General features: G+C 44.2%; 1 protein-coding gene across 3 annotated transcripts in view; it reads right to left on the bottom strand.

Annotated features, from left to right (window-relative positions):
* Ninj2 (ninjurin 2) overlaps window positions 1-642 on the bottom strand; it is an 82,509-nt gene extending 81,867 nt beyond the window's left edge. For 2 of the 3 annotated variants that reach the window (XM_036182267.1, XM_036182268.1), the window contains exon 1: window positions 485-642. Coding sequence is in view for 1 of the 3 variants with exons in the window: in XM_036182266.1 (XP_036038159.1) it covers window positions 485-517 (33 nt within the window). In the remaining 2 variants the exon portion in view is untranslated. The remainder of the gene's footprint in view (window positions 1-484) is intronic. The other variant, XM_036182266.1, reaches the window with a different exon arrangement.
* Between the last annotated feature and the right edge of the window lie 15,887 nt (window positions 643-16,529).

The raw sequence follows: 16,529 nt of genomic DNA, 5'->3' as shown, positions 1-16,529 counted from the left end.
ACACAAGAAAGCCCTATAGAGAAACTCGGGTCTCATTAAAGTTTAGGTTTTTCCAACCTGCCTCTCTCTCTCTAACACTCCAAGTTTGTATTCCTTTGTTCCTAGAGAACAGCTGGGCAGCTCTTGTATAGCACCCACTGTCCCAGGGTTTGGGGGGAAGCAGTGCACAGAATCATTTAAAAAAACAAAAAAACAAAAACAAAAAACAAAAAACAAACCCCACAGCTCTAATAAGCTCTTTGACAAGGGGAAGCAGAAGCCAAGAGGAATTGAAATTATCCACGTTTCATGTATCTAAAGATGTGAGGAACCAGCCCTAGGGAACTGCATGAAATGGAACTAAAGAGCAAAGGCCAGTGGAACATACAGAGAATGGGGTAAGGAAGAGAGAGAATGGGGGGGGGGGGGCTATCAAGTGACCAAATGCACAGATTCCCTTCTCCTGGCTCCCAGGTTCTCTTCTCTTGCTCCCGACAGAACTTACTTGAAGGTGGATGACTTCTCGGTCTGACTCCATCTTGCTGCCCTCCGGCTTCTTTCCTCCTCGGAGTGCCTGTAGTTTGCGTGGGCTCTTCAGCCGGGCAGTCTGTGCCTGCAGCTTTTCTGGGGTGGGAGACAGTGCCGCTGCAAGACAGACCTGCTATTCATCCGCTGATACGGGATGCTTGGCTTGGCCTCAGCCCCTGGGGGAGGCGCACATGTGTGCAAGTGTCTGCCCCGCATGTGGCATATTGATAGGTGGCCTTTTGAGTCCCCTTTCCAGTCCCTGCCAGGCCATCTGAAGTTACCTGGTCTGCTTTGAGGCAGTAGATTTACTACTTGAAAAAGTAAATCTGCATATTTTCCAAAGAAATTGGAGAGTAGTTCTAAGGGAGTCTTCACATTTCGCACTAGTGGTTCAGAACAGGGTCTTCAGTCAAGGCGGGGGTAGCCTTCAGCATAGTCTTAAGACAGAAGTTTCAGGGATTTCTCATCTTTGCTGTCTGTGCCCTCCATTCTTAAGAGTCGGGGAGAGGAGGGAGTAGCTTACCCAGGAGGATGCAAAGCTACAAGGTAAGTGACACAGATTGATTCCAGCTGGACCGTGATGGCACACGCCTTTAATCCCAGCACTCAGGAGGCAGAGGCAGGTGGATCTCTGTGAGTTCGTGACCAGCCTGGTCTACAGAGCTAGTTCCAGGTCAGATGGGGCTGTTACACAGAGAAATCCTGTCTCCAAAAAGAGAGATTGAGTCTTTCAATTGTTCTCCTGATGTGAGAGGGAGACAGAGGTGAGAGAGCATGGGGAAAGCTGTGCCCTCAGATCCTTTCCATGAGGCCAGCTAGCTGCATTTCCTTCACTTCTAAAAGAGCACTACAACAGCCAGACTTTTTTTGGAAACTGATTATTTTTCCTGTTTACCTTAGAACCTAAAACACTTCTGTCTTCTTCCTAGACCTGTTTTAGACCCAAGATGCTGTGGTGGGAGTGTCTGTGAATGTGCCAGATTTGGATTGTCAGGGAGAATTTCCATTCAGGGTAACGGAAGGTAAGAATGGGGCAGGGCAGAGTCCTGTGTTTATTCTTATCACTCTCATATGTAAAGAGACAGACAGACAGACAGACAGACAGACACACACACACACACACACACACACAGAGAGAGAGAGAGAGAGAGAGAGAGAGAGAGAGAGAGAGAGAGAGAGATTCTTAACTTCCCTTACACATCTAAGTCCCACCCTGGTTGACAGTGTGTCAGCAGGTTAGATGCATGATTATTATGTCAAGTCAACAGGATTACCCATCATGCCCTACCTCCCACAATTACATCTGTGTCAGTCAGCTTTCTGTCACTGTGACAAAATACTTGGGGCAATCAATCAGCCTTTGGTATGTGGGTTCAGAGATTTTAGTTCATGGTTGGCAGGCCCTGTAGCAGCATTCCAAAATCATAAACGTGTATTGTAGAGGGAGTCCATTCAGCCCTCTTTCAAGGACAAGCCCCACAATCACCTAACTTCCTTCCACTGGCTCTCCCTCCACTACCTCCCAATGGCACCATCTCCTGATGACCAAGCCTTCAACACATGGGCCTCTGAGAAACATTTCACTACTCTCTGTGAGAAGAACTATCCTCAACATTTAGCATACACTGCTAACTTTTCATAATAATTCTGCAAAGTAGTTTCCATTCTTACCACTGATCTACAGAAGAAGAAAGAGAAGCACAGGAGCCTAAACAGGTGCTCGAGGTTGACCAAAGATTTGAACCCAAGAAATCTGGATTCACACAAGGCACACATTTGGTTTAAAGGGGAGAGGCAACCACACCCCCCGGCGGGTGCTCTTCCGCCCTCTGCCTTTCCTCTTCTTTTCCTCATAGTGTAGAGTGAGAAAGTAAAGTCCATCCCTTGTTTCTTTGGCTCACTGTCTTTTTTTTTTTTTTTTCTTATAAAAAAGAGAAAACATTTCATTGGAGGCATGCTCTAGCACCAGGCGGCAGGCTGACAGTCATGGTGCTGGAGCAGTAGATGAGAGCTTCCATTTTATCTACAGGCAGAGAAAGAGAGAGAGAGAGGAGAAGGAGAGATTGAGCCTGGTGCAGGCTTTTAAAACCTCAAAGTCCATACCAGACATACATTCCACAAAAAAAAGCCATACCTCCTAGTCCTTTCTAAACTGGCTTACTATCTTATATGGAATTCTAGGATGATAACCCAAAGGGAGAAATAAAAAAATTTTGAAAGTGCTCTTTAGCAATAAAACCTATCAAACATATTGTCTTGGACCAGTACGGTAGATGGGTCAATTGGTACAGGGTTCTATAATCAAGTCCAATAACCCAAGTTAGATCCTTGATTTCCACATAGTGGAGGAGAGAAGCAATTCCTGCAAGCTGTGGAGTGTGTGTGTGTGTGTGTGTGTGTGTGTGTGTGTGTGTGTGTTCTCATGTGTATGTTTATATATTATAAAATAAAAATGTGCTATTTACTATAGAGTTAAAAAGATGGGGTTGGAGAGATGGCTCAGTGGTTAAGAGCACTGGCTGCTCTTCCAGAAGATCCAGGTTCAGTTTCCAGCATCTACATGGCAGCTCACGACTGTCTGTAACTCTAGTTCCAGAGGACATAATACCCTCACACAGATATGCATGCAGGCAAAACACCAATGCACACAAAATAAAAATAAATAAAATTTTCATGCCGTGGTAGTGCACGCCTTTAATCCCAGCATTTGGGAGGCAGAGGCAGGCGGATCTCTGTGAGTTCGAGACCATCCTAGTCTACAGAGCAAGCTCCAGGACAGGCACCAAAACTACACAGAGAAACCCTGTCTCAAAAAACAACAAAAAACAAACAAACAAACAAACAACAACAACAAAAAACTTTGGAGGATCCTTTCCCGTTGCCTTCCTGCTGTGGCTAAAAGCTCCCATTATCTTTTAACTACAAGGATGCATCTGGCTGGATTGAGGGGAAACCAGGAGAAAATACAAAAGAGAAAAGCACCTGAACATATTTCCAAAGAAATTTCCTTAGTAACGAGTACATTGGCTTTAAAAGGAAACAGCTGTGATTGGTTAGGAACCTGGTCAGGTTGCCAAGCCTGTCCTGGATTTGAACTGTATCATGTCTCAGAAGCATCATGTGGAGGTAAACAAGAAGCAGACTTTGGAAAGTATTTTATCTCTTCTGTCACACTGTGACCCTGGACCAGGGGTCATCATACTTTTTCTGTAAGAGGCCAGAGAGCACATATTTTTTGGCCTTTGTAGATCATATGGTTTTTGTCACAGCCACTCAGCCCTGCTGTTATTGTGTAAAAACAGCCATACCCAGTATTTAAGTAAATGAGGGAAGTAGCATTCCAATAAAACTTTATTAACAAAAACAGACGGTCAGAGACGATAAAACTAAGACCAGGTGTGGCTCCACAAATTGTAGTCTGCTGAGTCCTGTCCCAGAACTTAAACAGAAACGTCTTTCAAGTCTAATTTTCATGGGTGTGGCAACTGCTGAGTCCCTCTGAGCTGACACTGTGTCGTTGAGCTCTCTGGGAACATTCTCATTGGGGACAAATGCGTTTGCTGCCCATTTGTCATGAATGGTAGTTCTGATATTTGGCTTAGGACTGAACCTGCCCTGTGTGGAGGCTGTTCAGTCTCAGTGGGAAAGGTTTTATCTTTACTGTTAGGGTGATTTTTGTAGTGTGGAGTTCAAGAAAGATTTTTAGGGAAACTTTCTTGGGGAAGATTTTTTTTTTTTTTTAGAACACACATGAACTTACCATCACATCAACTCAAAGCAATTATGGGGTGGGGACCTCAATATGGTTGTGGAGGGACAGAATTACAGAGGACACAGGGCAATAGCTGTAAGAATAATAAGAATATCCCTCTGCCTGGCGTGCTGGTACACACTTCTAATCCCAGCTAGTCTGGGGCTGAGGTAGGAGGATTACTTTGGAACACAGGAAGGCTTTGGGTTTGATTTGTTTTGTTTTTGTTGTGGTGGTGGGTTTTTCTTTCTTTTTTCTTTTTCTTTTTCTTTTTCTTTTTTGTTTTGTTTTTCAAGACAAGGTTTATCTGTGTAGCTCTGGCTGGCTGTCCTGGAACTTAATCTGTAAACCAGGCTGACCTCAACTCAAAGACATCTGTCTGCCTCTGCCTCCGAAGTGCTAGAATTAAAGGCATGCACCACCACCACCCAGTTGAACCCAGGAAGTTTTAGTTTTAAAAAAATGTAAATTTGGGGGTTGGGGATTTAGCTCAGTGGTAGAGCACTTGCCTAGCAAGCGCAAGGCCCTGGGTTCAATCCTCAGCTCCAAAAAAAAAGTAAATTTTTTAAAAGGAAGATTCTGCCAATCATGGTGATGCATGCTTTTAGAATCCCAGCATTTGGGAGGCAGAGGTAGGTGGATCTCTGCAAATTTGAGGCCAGTCTGGTCTACAGAGTGAGTTCTAGGACAGCCAGGGCTACAGAGAAAAACCCCGTCTTGAACAAATGAAGAAAGGAAGATACTGTAACTTCGTTTATTTGTTTTTTGAGACAAGGTTTCCTGAACTCTTGACCCACCCATTTCAATCCCCCAAATTACAAGTTTATACCACTAGCCTAGTTATTCCTGGTTGTTTTAGTTAGGGCTTCTATTCCTGTGAAGAGACACCATGACTATGGCGACTCTTATAAAGGAAAACATTAAATTGGAGTGACTTACAGTTTCAGAGCTTTAGTCTATTATCATCATGGTAGGACATGGTGGCATGCAGACAGGCATGGTGCTGGAGAAGGAGCTGAGAGTCCTACATCTTGATCTGCAGACAGCAGGAAGTGAACGGTAACACTGGGAATGGCTTAAGCAGAGGAGACCTCAAAGCCCACCCCCACAGTGACACATCTCCTCCAACAAGGCCACACCTTCTCCAACAAGGCCACACCTCCTCCAACAAGGCCACACCTCCTAATAGTGTCACTCCCTTTGGCGACCATTTTTCTTCAAACCACCACACTGGTTAACCTTACTTTTTTTAATTAATTAAAATTTAGTTCATTTAAAAATTATTTTTAAATGTGACGTATAAGGATTGTAAGCTGGGCCAAGCATAGAGGCTCCTAGCTGTAATAGCAGCTTGAGAGACTGAAACAGGAGAAACATATTCAAGACCAGCCTAAGTTACAAAAGGAGACCCTGTCTGGAAAACATATAAAAAATATTATTAAATTACTGTAGACTGAGGATGTATCTCAGTAGTAAGACATGTGCCTAGCAGGTGAGGGGCCCTGGTCTCCAATACCACAGAAAAAGACAAATTGTAAGTATTTATGGGGTAACATATGCTGTTCTAAAATAAACACACACTGTATAATGTTCAAATTAAGGCAAACATATCTATTTCCTCAAACATCATTCCTATGTAGTAAAAATACTGTAAATGCTTTATCTACTTTGAAATGTATGCATATTTTATCACTGTCTATTAAGCAGTATGTAAAATCCTTTAGCTGAATAGTGGGAAAACCCTGGGGTCAAATCAAGTGATTCTGCCAAGTCACTGTGTTTTCTTAGACAAGTTACTTCTCTCCTTCATGTGTGTGTGCCTGTGTGTGTGTGTGTGTGTGTGTGTGTGTGTGTGTGTGTGTGTGTGTGTATTGCTTTTTTGAGGGGAGGAGAGTTGAAACAGGGTTTCTTTGTATAGCCCTGGCTGTCCTGGACCTCACTCTGTAGACCAGGCTGGCCTTGAATTCAGAGATCCACCTGCCTCTGCCTCCCAAGTGCTGGGATTAAAGATGTGCACCACCACTGCCTGGCTATGTGAAAAATTAAGTTGTCAAAATAGTGATTCCTAAGATTCATAACCCTTTAAACTCTTGTTTCTAATGAATGTTTATATTAAATACCTCCCGGGAAACAGTGTAAATACTCAGCTCCAGGTCTAAGTTTAGTGTAGAAAGTTAAGGGTTAGAAACATATTTGAGCTAGGTATGGTGGCGCACAAATTTATTCCCATAACTAGGGAAGCAGAGACAGGTGGATCTCTGAGTTTGGGGCTAGCCTGTTCTACAGAGTGAGTTCCAGGACAGCCAGGGCTACACAGAAAAGAAATAAAAACATGTTTCAAAAAAAAAAAAAAAAGACAAATTAAGAAGAAAAGATATATATGTATGTATATATGTGAACAGAAAAAGGGAAGTTGAACTAGAAAACTACTTCATTACTTTTAATTTCACCAACCAAACTGTCTCTCATAGAACATTTACATGGTAGAGAAATCTCAGGGAAATGACCTCTCTCTGGTACCACTGCTAGTACAGACGTCAAGATGCAAACATGACAACAAAAGCAAACTTTGGGACATGCTTACAGACTCATTCCAGATTCACTGACCAGGACATCTAGGGCCAGAATGGATAGCAAAGGAAAGCTCTTGTGGCCTATGGAGGGAGCTGGTTGTGCAGGGACTGTCCTGAGGCTCAGAATGCTCAAAAGATGGATCCAGAATTGGATTTAGGGACCTTTGTATGTCTAATAAAACTTTCCATAGTGACCAAATCACAACACACCTCCATCTTCACCACTCAATACAGCAACCACTAGTCACATCTAGGTACTGAGCAAATAACATGTAGCTGGTGTGGCTGATGACATGAATTCTAATCTTGATTTCACCAAAAAGAAATAAGCCACGTATGGTGGTGCACATCTTCAATCTCAGGATTCCGGAGGCAGAGGCAGGTGGAGTTCAAGGCCACCAAGATCTATATAGTGTGTTCCAGGCCAGCCAGGGCTACCTAGCAAAACCTTACCTTAATAAATAAGTGAATTAATGAGTTTATTAATGGGACTGGAAAGATACCTTAGTGGTTAAGAGCAAATACTGTTCTTTCAGAGGATCCAAATTCAGTTCCAAACATCTACACTGGGAGGTCCACAACTACCTGTAACTCCAGCTCCAGGAAATCCAATACCCACTGTGGCCTCCAAGGACACTCAGAGTATAGACACATACTCACACATACATATAAATTACAACAGAAAAATAAATTCTCCTTTAGTGTACTTGTGCCAACTCAGACCCCTGCTTACTAGGCAATTGCTCTATTACTGAATCACATGCCTAGCCCTAAACAGTTATATTTGTTTCTTGTTTATTATTCCTTTATTATTTTAATTTGAGACAGAGTTTCAGTGGGTAGCCCAGGCTGTCCTTGAACTTGCAATGCTCTCGCCTCAGCCTCCTGCATGCTAGAAGTATATGCATGTGCCACCACACCTAATTTAGGTAGCTTTATTCATTCATTCATTCATTCATTCACTTTTTGTGTTTTAGCTCCTTATGTACATCAGGCTAGCTTTGAACTCAAAATTATCCTCCTGCCTCAGCCTTCCAGCTGCTGGGGTTACAGTGTGATCCACCAGGTCTGGTTTAAATAATTAAATTTAAATAGCTAGCAGCTAACACATTAGTGGCCAGTGGAGCTGGCTGTTCCTGTCTCTATAGCTCAGAGGTTCATCTGGCTAAAGTCTGATTTGACATTAATAGGAACTCAAGCACACAGCTCTCTGGAGTGCCCCATGAGACCCTGGGGTGTTCTTCGTTGTGACAAAATTTCCCTTCTTTCATTTCAGAGCAGGGGATTTTAGCAGTGACTCACTCTTGAGTTGATGGTTAGTGACAGAGCCTGCTTGAGACTGATATGGAATACTTCTCACCTTTCACCTCTGTGACAGAGTTTAAAATGGCACATGCTTTAGTTCCAGCACTCTTAGGGGGTAGAGGTAGGCTGATCTCTGTGAGTTCAAGGCCAGCCTGACCTGCATAGTGGGTTCCAGGATAGCCAAAGCTATGTAGAGAGACTCTGTCTCAAAAGGGGGGTGGAGGTGGGGTAGTCTGGTGCTATCCCGGAACTCAGGGAAGAATAATTTGATCTCAGCTATCAAAGGGGGTCTGTGGATTTCAATGACTGTAATTCAGGCAAACCCTTTATTAACTGGGCTCTTGGGCAGAAGTTAACACAAAGGGCCAGATGAAGCTGCTAAAATCTGTCACAATTGATCCTCATCTTTTTTTTTTTTAATTTATTATTTTCTCATACAATACACCCCAACTGCATCCTCCCCTCCCTCAATCCTTCCTATCTACCCCTCTCTTCCCCTCTTCCCTAGATCCACTCCTCCTCTGTTTCCCTTCAGAAAAGAGCAAACCTCCCAGGGATATCAACCAAACACAGCATAACAAGATGCAATAAGAGAAGGCACAAATCCTTATATCAAGGCTGAATGAGGCTACTTACTGGGAAAGGGTCCCAAGAGCGTGCAAAAGAGTCAGAGACACCCCACTCCCACTGTTAGGGTCCCATAAAAACCTCAAGCTAAACAACTACAACATGTATGCAGAGGGCCCAGTGCAGACGCATGCAGGCTCCAGGATTGCCGCTTCAGTGTCTGTGAGCCCTGTTATTTCTGCTTAGTTGATTCTGTGGGCTGTGTTCTCCTGGTTTTCTGAACTCCTCATCTTCCTTTCAAGCAGTCCTTTAAGGCATCTCTTGGAAACTAATAGAGTTCTTGGCCATGACAGGGTTTATTTCCCCAAAGGAGGTCTGTGTGTTAGCCCTGGGAATCACAACTTAAGTGTGGTTTTCAGGTCTTAGGTGGCATGGATATATGGGAAGAAAAGGGTTTAAAAGGCATGATTCTATCATGGCCACTTAGCCAGTTGCAGAAGGGGCACTGTCTCGTAGTGGGTCCTTACTGACTCCTCATGGAGAGGACAACTTAATGTCATTGTTTGCACTGTTTTCCAAAGGACAGAGACTCTCAGATTTGAGTGTGGCAGGATGAAAGCCAGGAGGTATTGGCTAAGGAGAGATCTTTAAACATGAGTCTATGAAGATGGGGTGAGGAGGACACAATATCCGAATTATTAGCAGAGAATGAAAATCAGAGATTGCAGACAAAATAAAAAGCAACCAAATAAGAACTCCTCAGAGTCCTTTCCAACCAGTTCATCTTGCAATTGACAGAAACAGTTGAGTAGTGATGGTAGAATTAGATATTTACAAGCTAAATTTCCCCCTTGCCCTTTTCATCATTGGATGTACTGCCTGTGCTTATAAGTAAATGTACACACAATTCGTCTTCATATAGTCGCTGGGCACTTTGCACATACTTGATTTCCTTTGACCTTAACATTGACCCAGATGAAGTTCACACATGAGGGATCTAAATGTAGAGAGCTGAACAGGATCCTAGCAGGTGAGGAGACCAGAATTCACTTGAGACTTCTTTCCTCCAATTCTCTTTTCTTCCCGCCAAATGCTGCTACCTAACCTCCAACTTTCATCACACACACACACACACACACACACACACACACACACACACACACAGTCGGTACAAATGCTGTATGGTGGCGTTTAACAGGTTGTTGGTAGTAATAACTCACTGTCACCCAAGGAAACAGGTCTACTTTTAACTCCTGGGCCTTCTGCCTACTAGTGCGGTCGTGGGGTGTGGGGGGAAGGTGTCCTTAGTTGTTGTTCGGCAGTACTTTGGATGGAACCTAAGGCTTTGCACGTGTTGGACACATCCCTAGTTCCTACTGTTCATCTAACAGACTATGTTTTCAGAGCAGAAAGTTCAAACAGGTCTCACATTCTCCTGGTCTGCCATGTTCCTCTACCGCCTTGCCCTTCACAGCTTAGTCCTGGAAACATGACTTGGGTTGGTGACAAATGAGGAACAGACAGACACACAGACATACACAGAAAAGCTGGGAAGGGGTGAGCTATGCTTGCTCTAACTGCCCAACAATGGGAAACTCATCTCTTCTTCTGTGGACAGCACAGGAAGAAGGGTTCCTGGTTTCAGTGGGAGGTCTCTGTGTGGGGTGTGGAGGGCAGTCTCAGGAGGCAGTCGTCCTGGGAGGGGAAGCTGCCAGTTGCTTGCTAGTTTTTGTACACATTGGTCAATCTTTAGTAAACATTTGGACTTGGACCAGAGGAAGGCTTTACCATGTCTCTGAGCCTCACCAGGGGAAAGCTTCACCATTCTCATGGGTCTGGGGGGTTGGGGGACTTGACGTGGTGGTGCCCGCGACACAGTACTATTCACTCGGGCCTTCCTCTGCTCCCCACACTCCACTATTAGCACCTGGCACCAGAAAGGTGTTTTGTTTTTTTTTTTTTACTGCGGTCATTACCACCTCAAGTCTATAGCAGACATTCAGGTTTACTCTTGGTATTGTATATGCTATGGGGCTTTGCTTTGTTTTGTTTGGGTTTGAGTTTTGATGCTAGAGATTGAGTCCAGGGCCTTGGATACATTGAGCACATGCTTACACCCCAGTCTCCTTCCTGTGGGTTCTGATCGGCTGTGTGTTGCAGGACTGAGGGTCAAACCTAGGGCCTTAGGCATGCTCTGCAAGCCCTCTTCTACTGAGCCACCCTCCAGCCCTTATGTGTGTTTTTTAGGCAAGTTACTTTGCTTTTTTTTCCCCCCTAGGTTTTTTGAGACAGGGTTTCTCTGTGTAGTCCTGGCTGTTCTGGAACTCACTCTGTAGACCAGGCTGGCCTCGGACTCACAAAGATCCTCCTGCCTCTGCCTCCTGAGCTATAGAATTAAAGGGACCAGAGGTGTGTGCCACCACCGCCTAGCATAACTTTGCCTTTTTTGACCTGTTAAAAATAATAATCATGGTCAGGCAGTGGTGGTGCACGCACACCTTTAATCCCAGCACTCAGGAGGCAGATGCAGGTGGGTCTCTGTGAATTCGAGGCCAGCCTGGGCTACTGAGTGAGTTCCATGAAAGATTAGTATGAAGATGAAATTAAATCATGAGTCAGGAATGTACCATTGTAATAAAACACTGGGGAAATTGAAGCAAGATGATCACATATTCAAGGCCATCCTGAGCTACTTAATGAGACCTTGTCTCAAAATAAGAATTGTTATTAATTGATTTAATTAATTAATTAAAGTTTAATAAAAATTAAAAATTCATCAAATCAGATCAAGAATGTAGAAGCAAATGGCCTTGCTGGCAAGGAATGAAGAGAACACAGCATGTGGGGCTGTTAATATTCATACGAATATGGTCCAGATAAGTCAAACTGTTGAAGACCCTCCTTTGCATCAGCCTAGGTCTAAGGTCTAGATAACTCTGCCCAGGTAACCATGGAGATCCCTTAAAGACACCAGACTATGAGAATTACTGTGCTGCGGACAGGAACTGAAACTACTCTGGGGTTCTCACAGGAAGTCAGGAAAACAGGGATAAAACACGTGGGTGTTCACAGACCCCTTAAAGTTCCACAGTCCACAGCAGGTTCAGACCTGGACCACTTGCCAAGGGAGCAGATGCTCACGGGAGAAGGGTGGGCTGCCATTGGGAGACCTTCCCGGAGGTCCGTCAAAGCTCTACTGCACTGTGGACTGCAGAATCTACAAACTGCGCAGAGCACAAGGCCCTCTTCCCCTCCCTCTCCTTGCCTTTGGTCGCCTCGGACACAAAGGGGCGGAGCGCTTGTTTAATTTGCGAACAGCTCTAGGACAAAGGTTTCGTGCCAAGTGTTTTTGGTTGCTCCTCTGACAACCAGTTCCTTCCCCACCCACACCACAGTCCTTAAATTTCGAGTCTGCACGGTGGCATTGATGTCACTGGCCCCCATGGAACAGTAAGAGCTTACTGGAAGCCCCATGAGAATAGGGCTTTGACTTTGGAAGCTTCCCTAGTAGTTAGTCCTGACTGAAGAGCACTAAAGAACCCTGGGCATTGGAGGAGCAGTCCTCTCTGCATAGAGCAGCCAGAGCTCCCAGACAAAAGCAGACAAAAGCAAAAGATTAGCAGAACTCCTGGTAACAAAAACCTAAGTGATTCAGGTATGAAATGGGCATGCAGTTTCCTGAGCATGGTCACAAAGCCACTGATGGTGACGTGATCCTCCATGAGTCATTTCCTATCTGGTACCTTGGTTTCACTCATCTGCAAAACAGGGAGGAAATTTATGTAAATGTACATGTATTCACTTTTTTTTTCTGATCAGAAAAGTAATATACAGTCATTATAAAAAAATATATAGAATATAGGCAAGTGGTGTTGGCCCACAACTTTAATCCCAGCACTCAGGAGGCAGAGGCCAGTGGATTTCTGTGAGTTCAAGGACAGCCTGGTCTACAGAGGGAGTTCCAGGACAGCCAGGGCAACACAGAGAAACTTTGTCTTGAAACAAACAAAATAAAACAAAAACAAAAAACAAAACAAAGAGAAGCCAACATAGACTATATAGAAGAGTAAGAAAGGAAATGCTAGGCTTGCCTGCAACCCTGGTCCTTCGGAGGATGAGGCAAGAGGATTTGAGGTTCAAGGTCATCTTTGGCTACACACAGAATTCTAGGCCAGCCTGAGCTACATAAGACTAAATCTTAGAAAGGAAAAAGAGAGAGAGAGAGAGAGAGAGAGAGAGAGAGAGAGAGAGAGAGAGAGAGAGAGAGAGAGAGAATCAGAAAATGAAAACCACCTTAAAAGCCACCTACATACAAGCACTATTTACATTTGGGTTTATTGCTTCTGAACTGTTTCCCAGTGTTTGTGGTATGTATACCAGCATGCTCATAAGCATCATTTGTAGGGATCAGTGTAGAATGAAAATGTGGGTCCCTTGTTTAAAGGTCAAGAGAGGGCAGTAGACACACCTTCAGTCGTGTGCACACAGCACACACCCACATACACACAGCAATGTACTCGTGAAGCTGGCTCTTCATATCCGCTACTCAAAACAGTATGAGCACTTAGTGAATTATTTGTCTCTTACCTCCGTTCCTTTAAGGCAAATGCCACTCTTCCTCAACTCCTCTGTCTTACAGTCACAACTGGAGATCAAAACTGAAGAAACTCAACTCTCAGTTCACAGCAGGAGTAACAGCAGTGACGTCACTCACACCTTGGTCATTCAAGACTGGGTTTATTTCTCTTTGTAGCCTTGTCTGTCCTGGAGCACACTTTGCAAACTAGGCTGGCCTCAAACTTAGAGATCCACCTGCCTCTGCCTCCCAAGTGCTGGTGCTGTGACTAGAGATGTGCACCACCACTGTCCAGTGATACTTTATAACACATTCTTCACTCCCTGCATCTTGGTTTCAGTTTTGGATTTTCTGTGTTTGTAGCTCAGACTGGCCTCAAACAAGATATGTTGCAATGAATGGCCTTGGCCTTGAATAAGCCATGGACTACCGTCCCAAGCTTCTTACTGGCTTATATAAATCAGTAAGAAATTTCATATTATCTATATGGCACTAAATACAGGAGGAAAATGGTAGCTATGTATAAGACATGGTGGTCAGAAGATGAAAATGCACTGAGAATAATTCCCTTTCAAGGTTATATTAAACACAATACAGGAATAAACTAAAGCAGGAGTGAGCAGTCATGTACACTTGGTAAGGGCTCAGCTGGTGTATGTAAGTAACCATGACATCTGCTAATAAACGGAATGTAATATCTCACACTCGTTACTCTGGATGTCCTCCCTAGTAAAAAGGCTATCTTCACAGGTCTCCAGCAGCTAAGAAGACTTTTGTCACATATTCCTTCCTCTTCCAGGACACCTAGACCAGGGCTGAGCCCTACTTCAGTCTACCCCATTCCTCCTCACCCAGTACTTTTTCCATGCATGCCTCAGTCTCAGCATTTGGCCACTTCCTCCATCATCCTATGAAAGCCTGCAGTTTTCCAGCCCTTTTAACTTTGAACAGCTCACAAAGAGAAGAGAGCCTTCTACTTCTCTATGCTTGGTTTCTTTCCCGACTTGAGTTGGGTGTCTCTGCCTTCTTGAGAAACTATGAAACCTTATAATCTCATTAGATCATTTTTAGTTTGAGTTTTCAGTATGACTGTGGATTATTAGTATACCGTTGTATGAACCTATTATAGACTATTTGGAGAACAGAAAAAGGAAAATACTACGAATAACTTTGTGATCATAACACATCCTGTACTTTCTCTATTTTTTTTATGTTATTTTTATGCCTGCATTTATCTGTGCACCGTGTGCATGCCTAGTGTCCTCAGAGAGGGCATTGGATCCCCTAGAACTAGAGTTACAGATGCTTGGGAGCTGCCATGTGGGTGCTGGGAACTGAACCCAGGTCCTCTAGAAGGACAGCAAGTGCGTTTTACTGCTGAGTGCTCTCTGGGGGTGGGGCTGAGGTATCTGTTTAACATATCAAAACATACATGGCCTCCAGGTTCTTCCAGCATCCCTCAGACCCTACCTGTTATAGAGTCCTCCTGACTTGCATACTCCACCCTCTATCACCGCCCCCCACCCCCCACCCCCAACTCTCCAGCCCAGGTGCTGGGCTGCCCTTGCCCCAGAGGATTTTCCCTATATAATCCAGACATTTTTGGCTTTGCACCTTTGGCCTCCTGGCTGCTGCACCTTGTTCCCCTCTCTCTCCTCTCTTTTCTCCTCTCCCTCCCACATGGCCCAACTCATCCTGGTCATGTCCACTCTGGACTCTCCCAGATGTCCCTGCTTCTGACTATGCTCTCCCACATCTATAATAAACTTTCTCCTCCACCATACCTAGGAGCAGTCACATCTTTTCCTTTTTATTTCTTTTTTTCATTTAGAAACTTATTTTAAAAAAATAGTTAGTTAGTTAGTTAGTTAGTTAGTTAGTTAGTTTTATGTGTATGGGTGTTTTGTCTGTACACCAGAAGAGAGCATTGGATCTCATGGGACTACATCTATACACCATTTTGAACGGCCATGTGGGTGCTGAGAATTGAATTCAGGGCCTCTGGAAGAGCAGTCAGTGCTCTTAACTCCAGCACTCCCACCCCTCACCCCCACTCCCACTTTAAGATAGGGTTTTACCATGTAGCTTTGACTGGCCTGGTACTCACTGTGTAGAGCAGGTTGGTCTTGAACTCACGGTGATCTGACTGCATGCACCATTGTTCCTGGCACTTAAAAAGCACCTCTCATTTTTTTGTTCTTCATTGAAGAATAATCTACATGGTGGTGGCACTCATCTTTCATCCCAGGACTCAGAAGGCTGAGGCAGGAGGATAACAAATTCAAGGCCAACATGTGATGCATAGTAGTGAGTCCTTGTATCAAAACAACAACAAAATGAAACCCAAGGTCCAAACCAATCAGCATACATCTACTATGCCTTGCTATAGTGACCTGGACTCTAATCCAAGCTTGGTACATGCAATAATAGTCTTGTGAACGTTTTCTACGTTTGTTGTAGAGCTACTGTCTGGAACATTGTCCATTACATTGCACCGAAGCTCCTAAAATAAGAGTCTGTGTGAAAAAATTTTAAGATTTATTTTGGAAAAATCTTTTATTTTTTGTCTGGGTAACTGATAGGCTCCCATTGTTCTCTGTAGCCTCTTTCCCTTCTTATGTGGTTGGTCACCAAGAAGCTCAGAGATAAACACACACTTAATGGCAACCTTCCTGGTTTGCTTTCCTCTTACTTCAAACAATTCTGTCATGCACAGTATAGTATGCCTGTCCTTCATTTTCAGCTAACTCAAACCTTCTCATAGAAGGGCAGTGAATGACACCAGAGTCTTCTCTTGGTCACATGGTTTCTTCTCAGATCGTTCGCATTGACTTCCCGTCATGTTTGCTATAGCAAGAAAACCTCATTTGCAAGGGAGACCTATTGATCAATCCTTAGCAGACAGCAGTAGCTCGGCATCAGCAGCTCAGCACATAGGTAGGAGAGCTCCAGGTTTCATCTGCTCACGTCCAGTGAGTTCTCCCTGTAGACGCGTACTCGGGGCTATTTCCTACTTTCAAAGCAGATGTCTCCATCACTGTTGCTACTTTCCCTTCTGTGAAGTGCACCTGAGGAGAAATTCCAGGGTTCACAGAACACCCCTCCTGCACACACCTGAGGGCTGAGGTGTCTCAGAGTCTGTCTGGCCTATGTGAAGCCCTGGGTTCTACTCCCAGCAACAGAACCTTAAAACCACCACCACCACCACCATCACTTCCTTTCTGCATAAGGTGACATTTCTAACAAATCT

This window comes from Onychomys torridus, chromosome 3 (genome assembly GCF_903995425.1).
Source record: "Onychomys torridus chromosome 3, mOncTor1.1, whole genome shotgun sequence".
In the NCBI taxonomy this organism is placed as follows: domain Eukaryota; kingdom Metazoa; phylum Chordata; class Mammalia; order Rodentia; family Cricetidae; genus Onychomys; species Onychomys torridus.
This window is presented reverse-complemented; position numbering and strand designations above follow the sequence as displayed.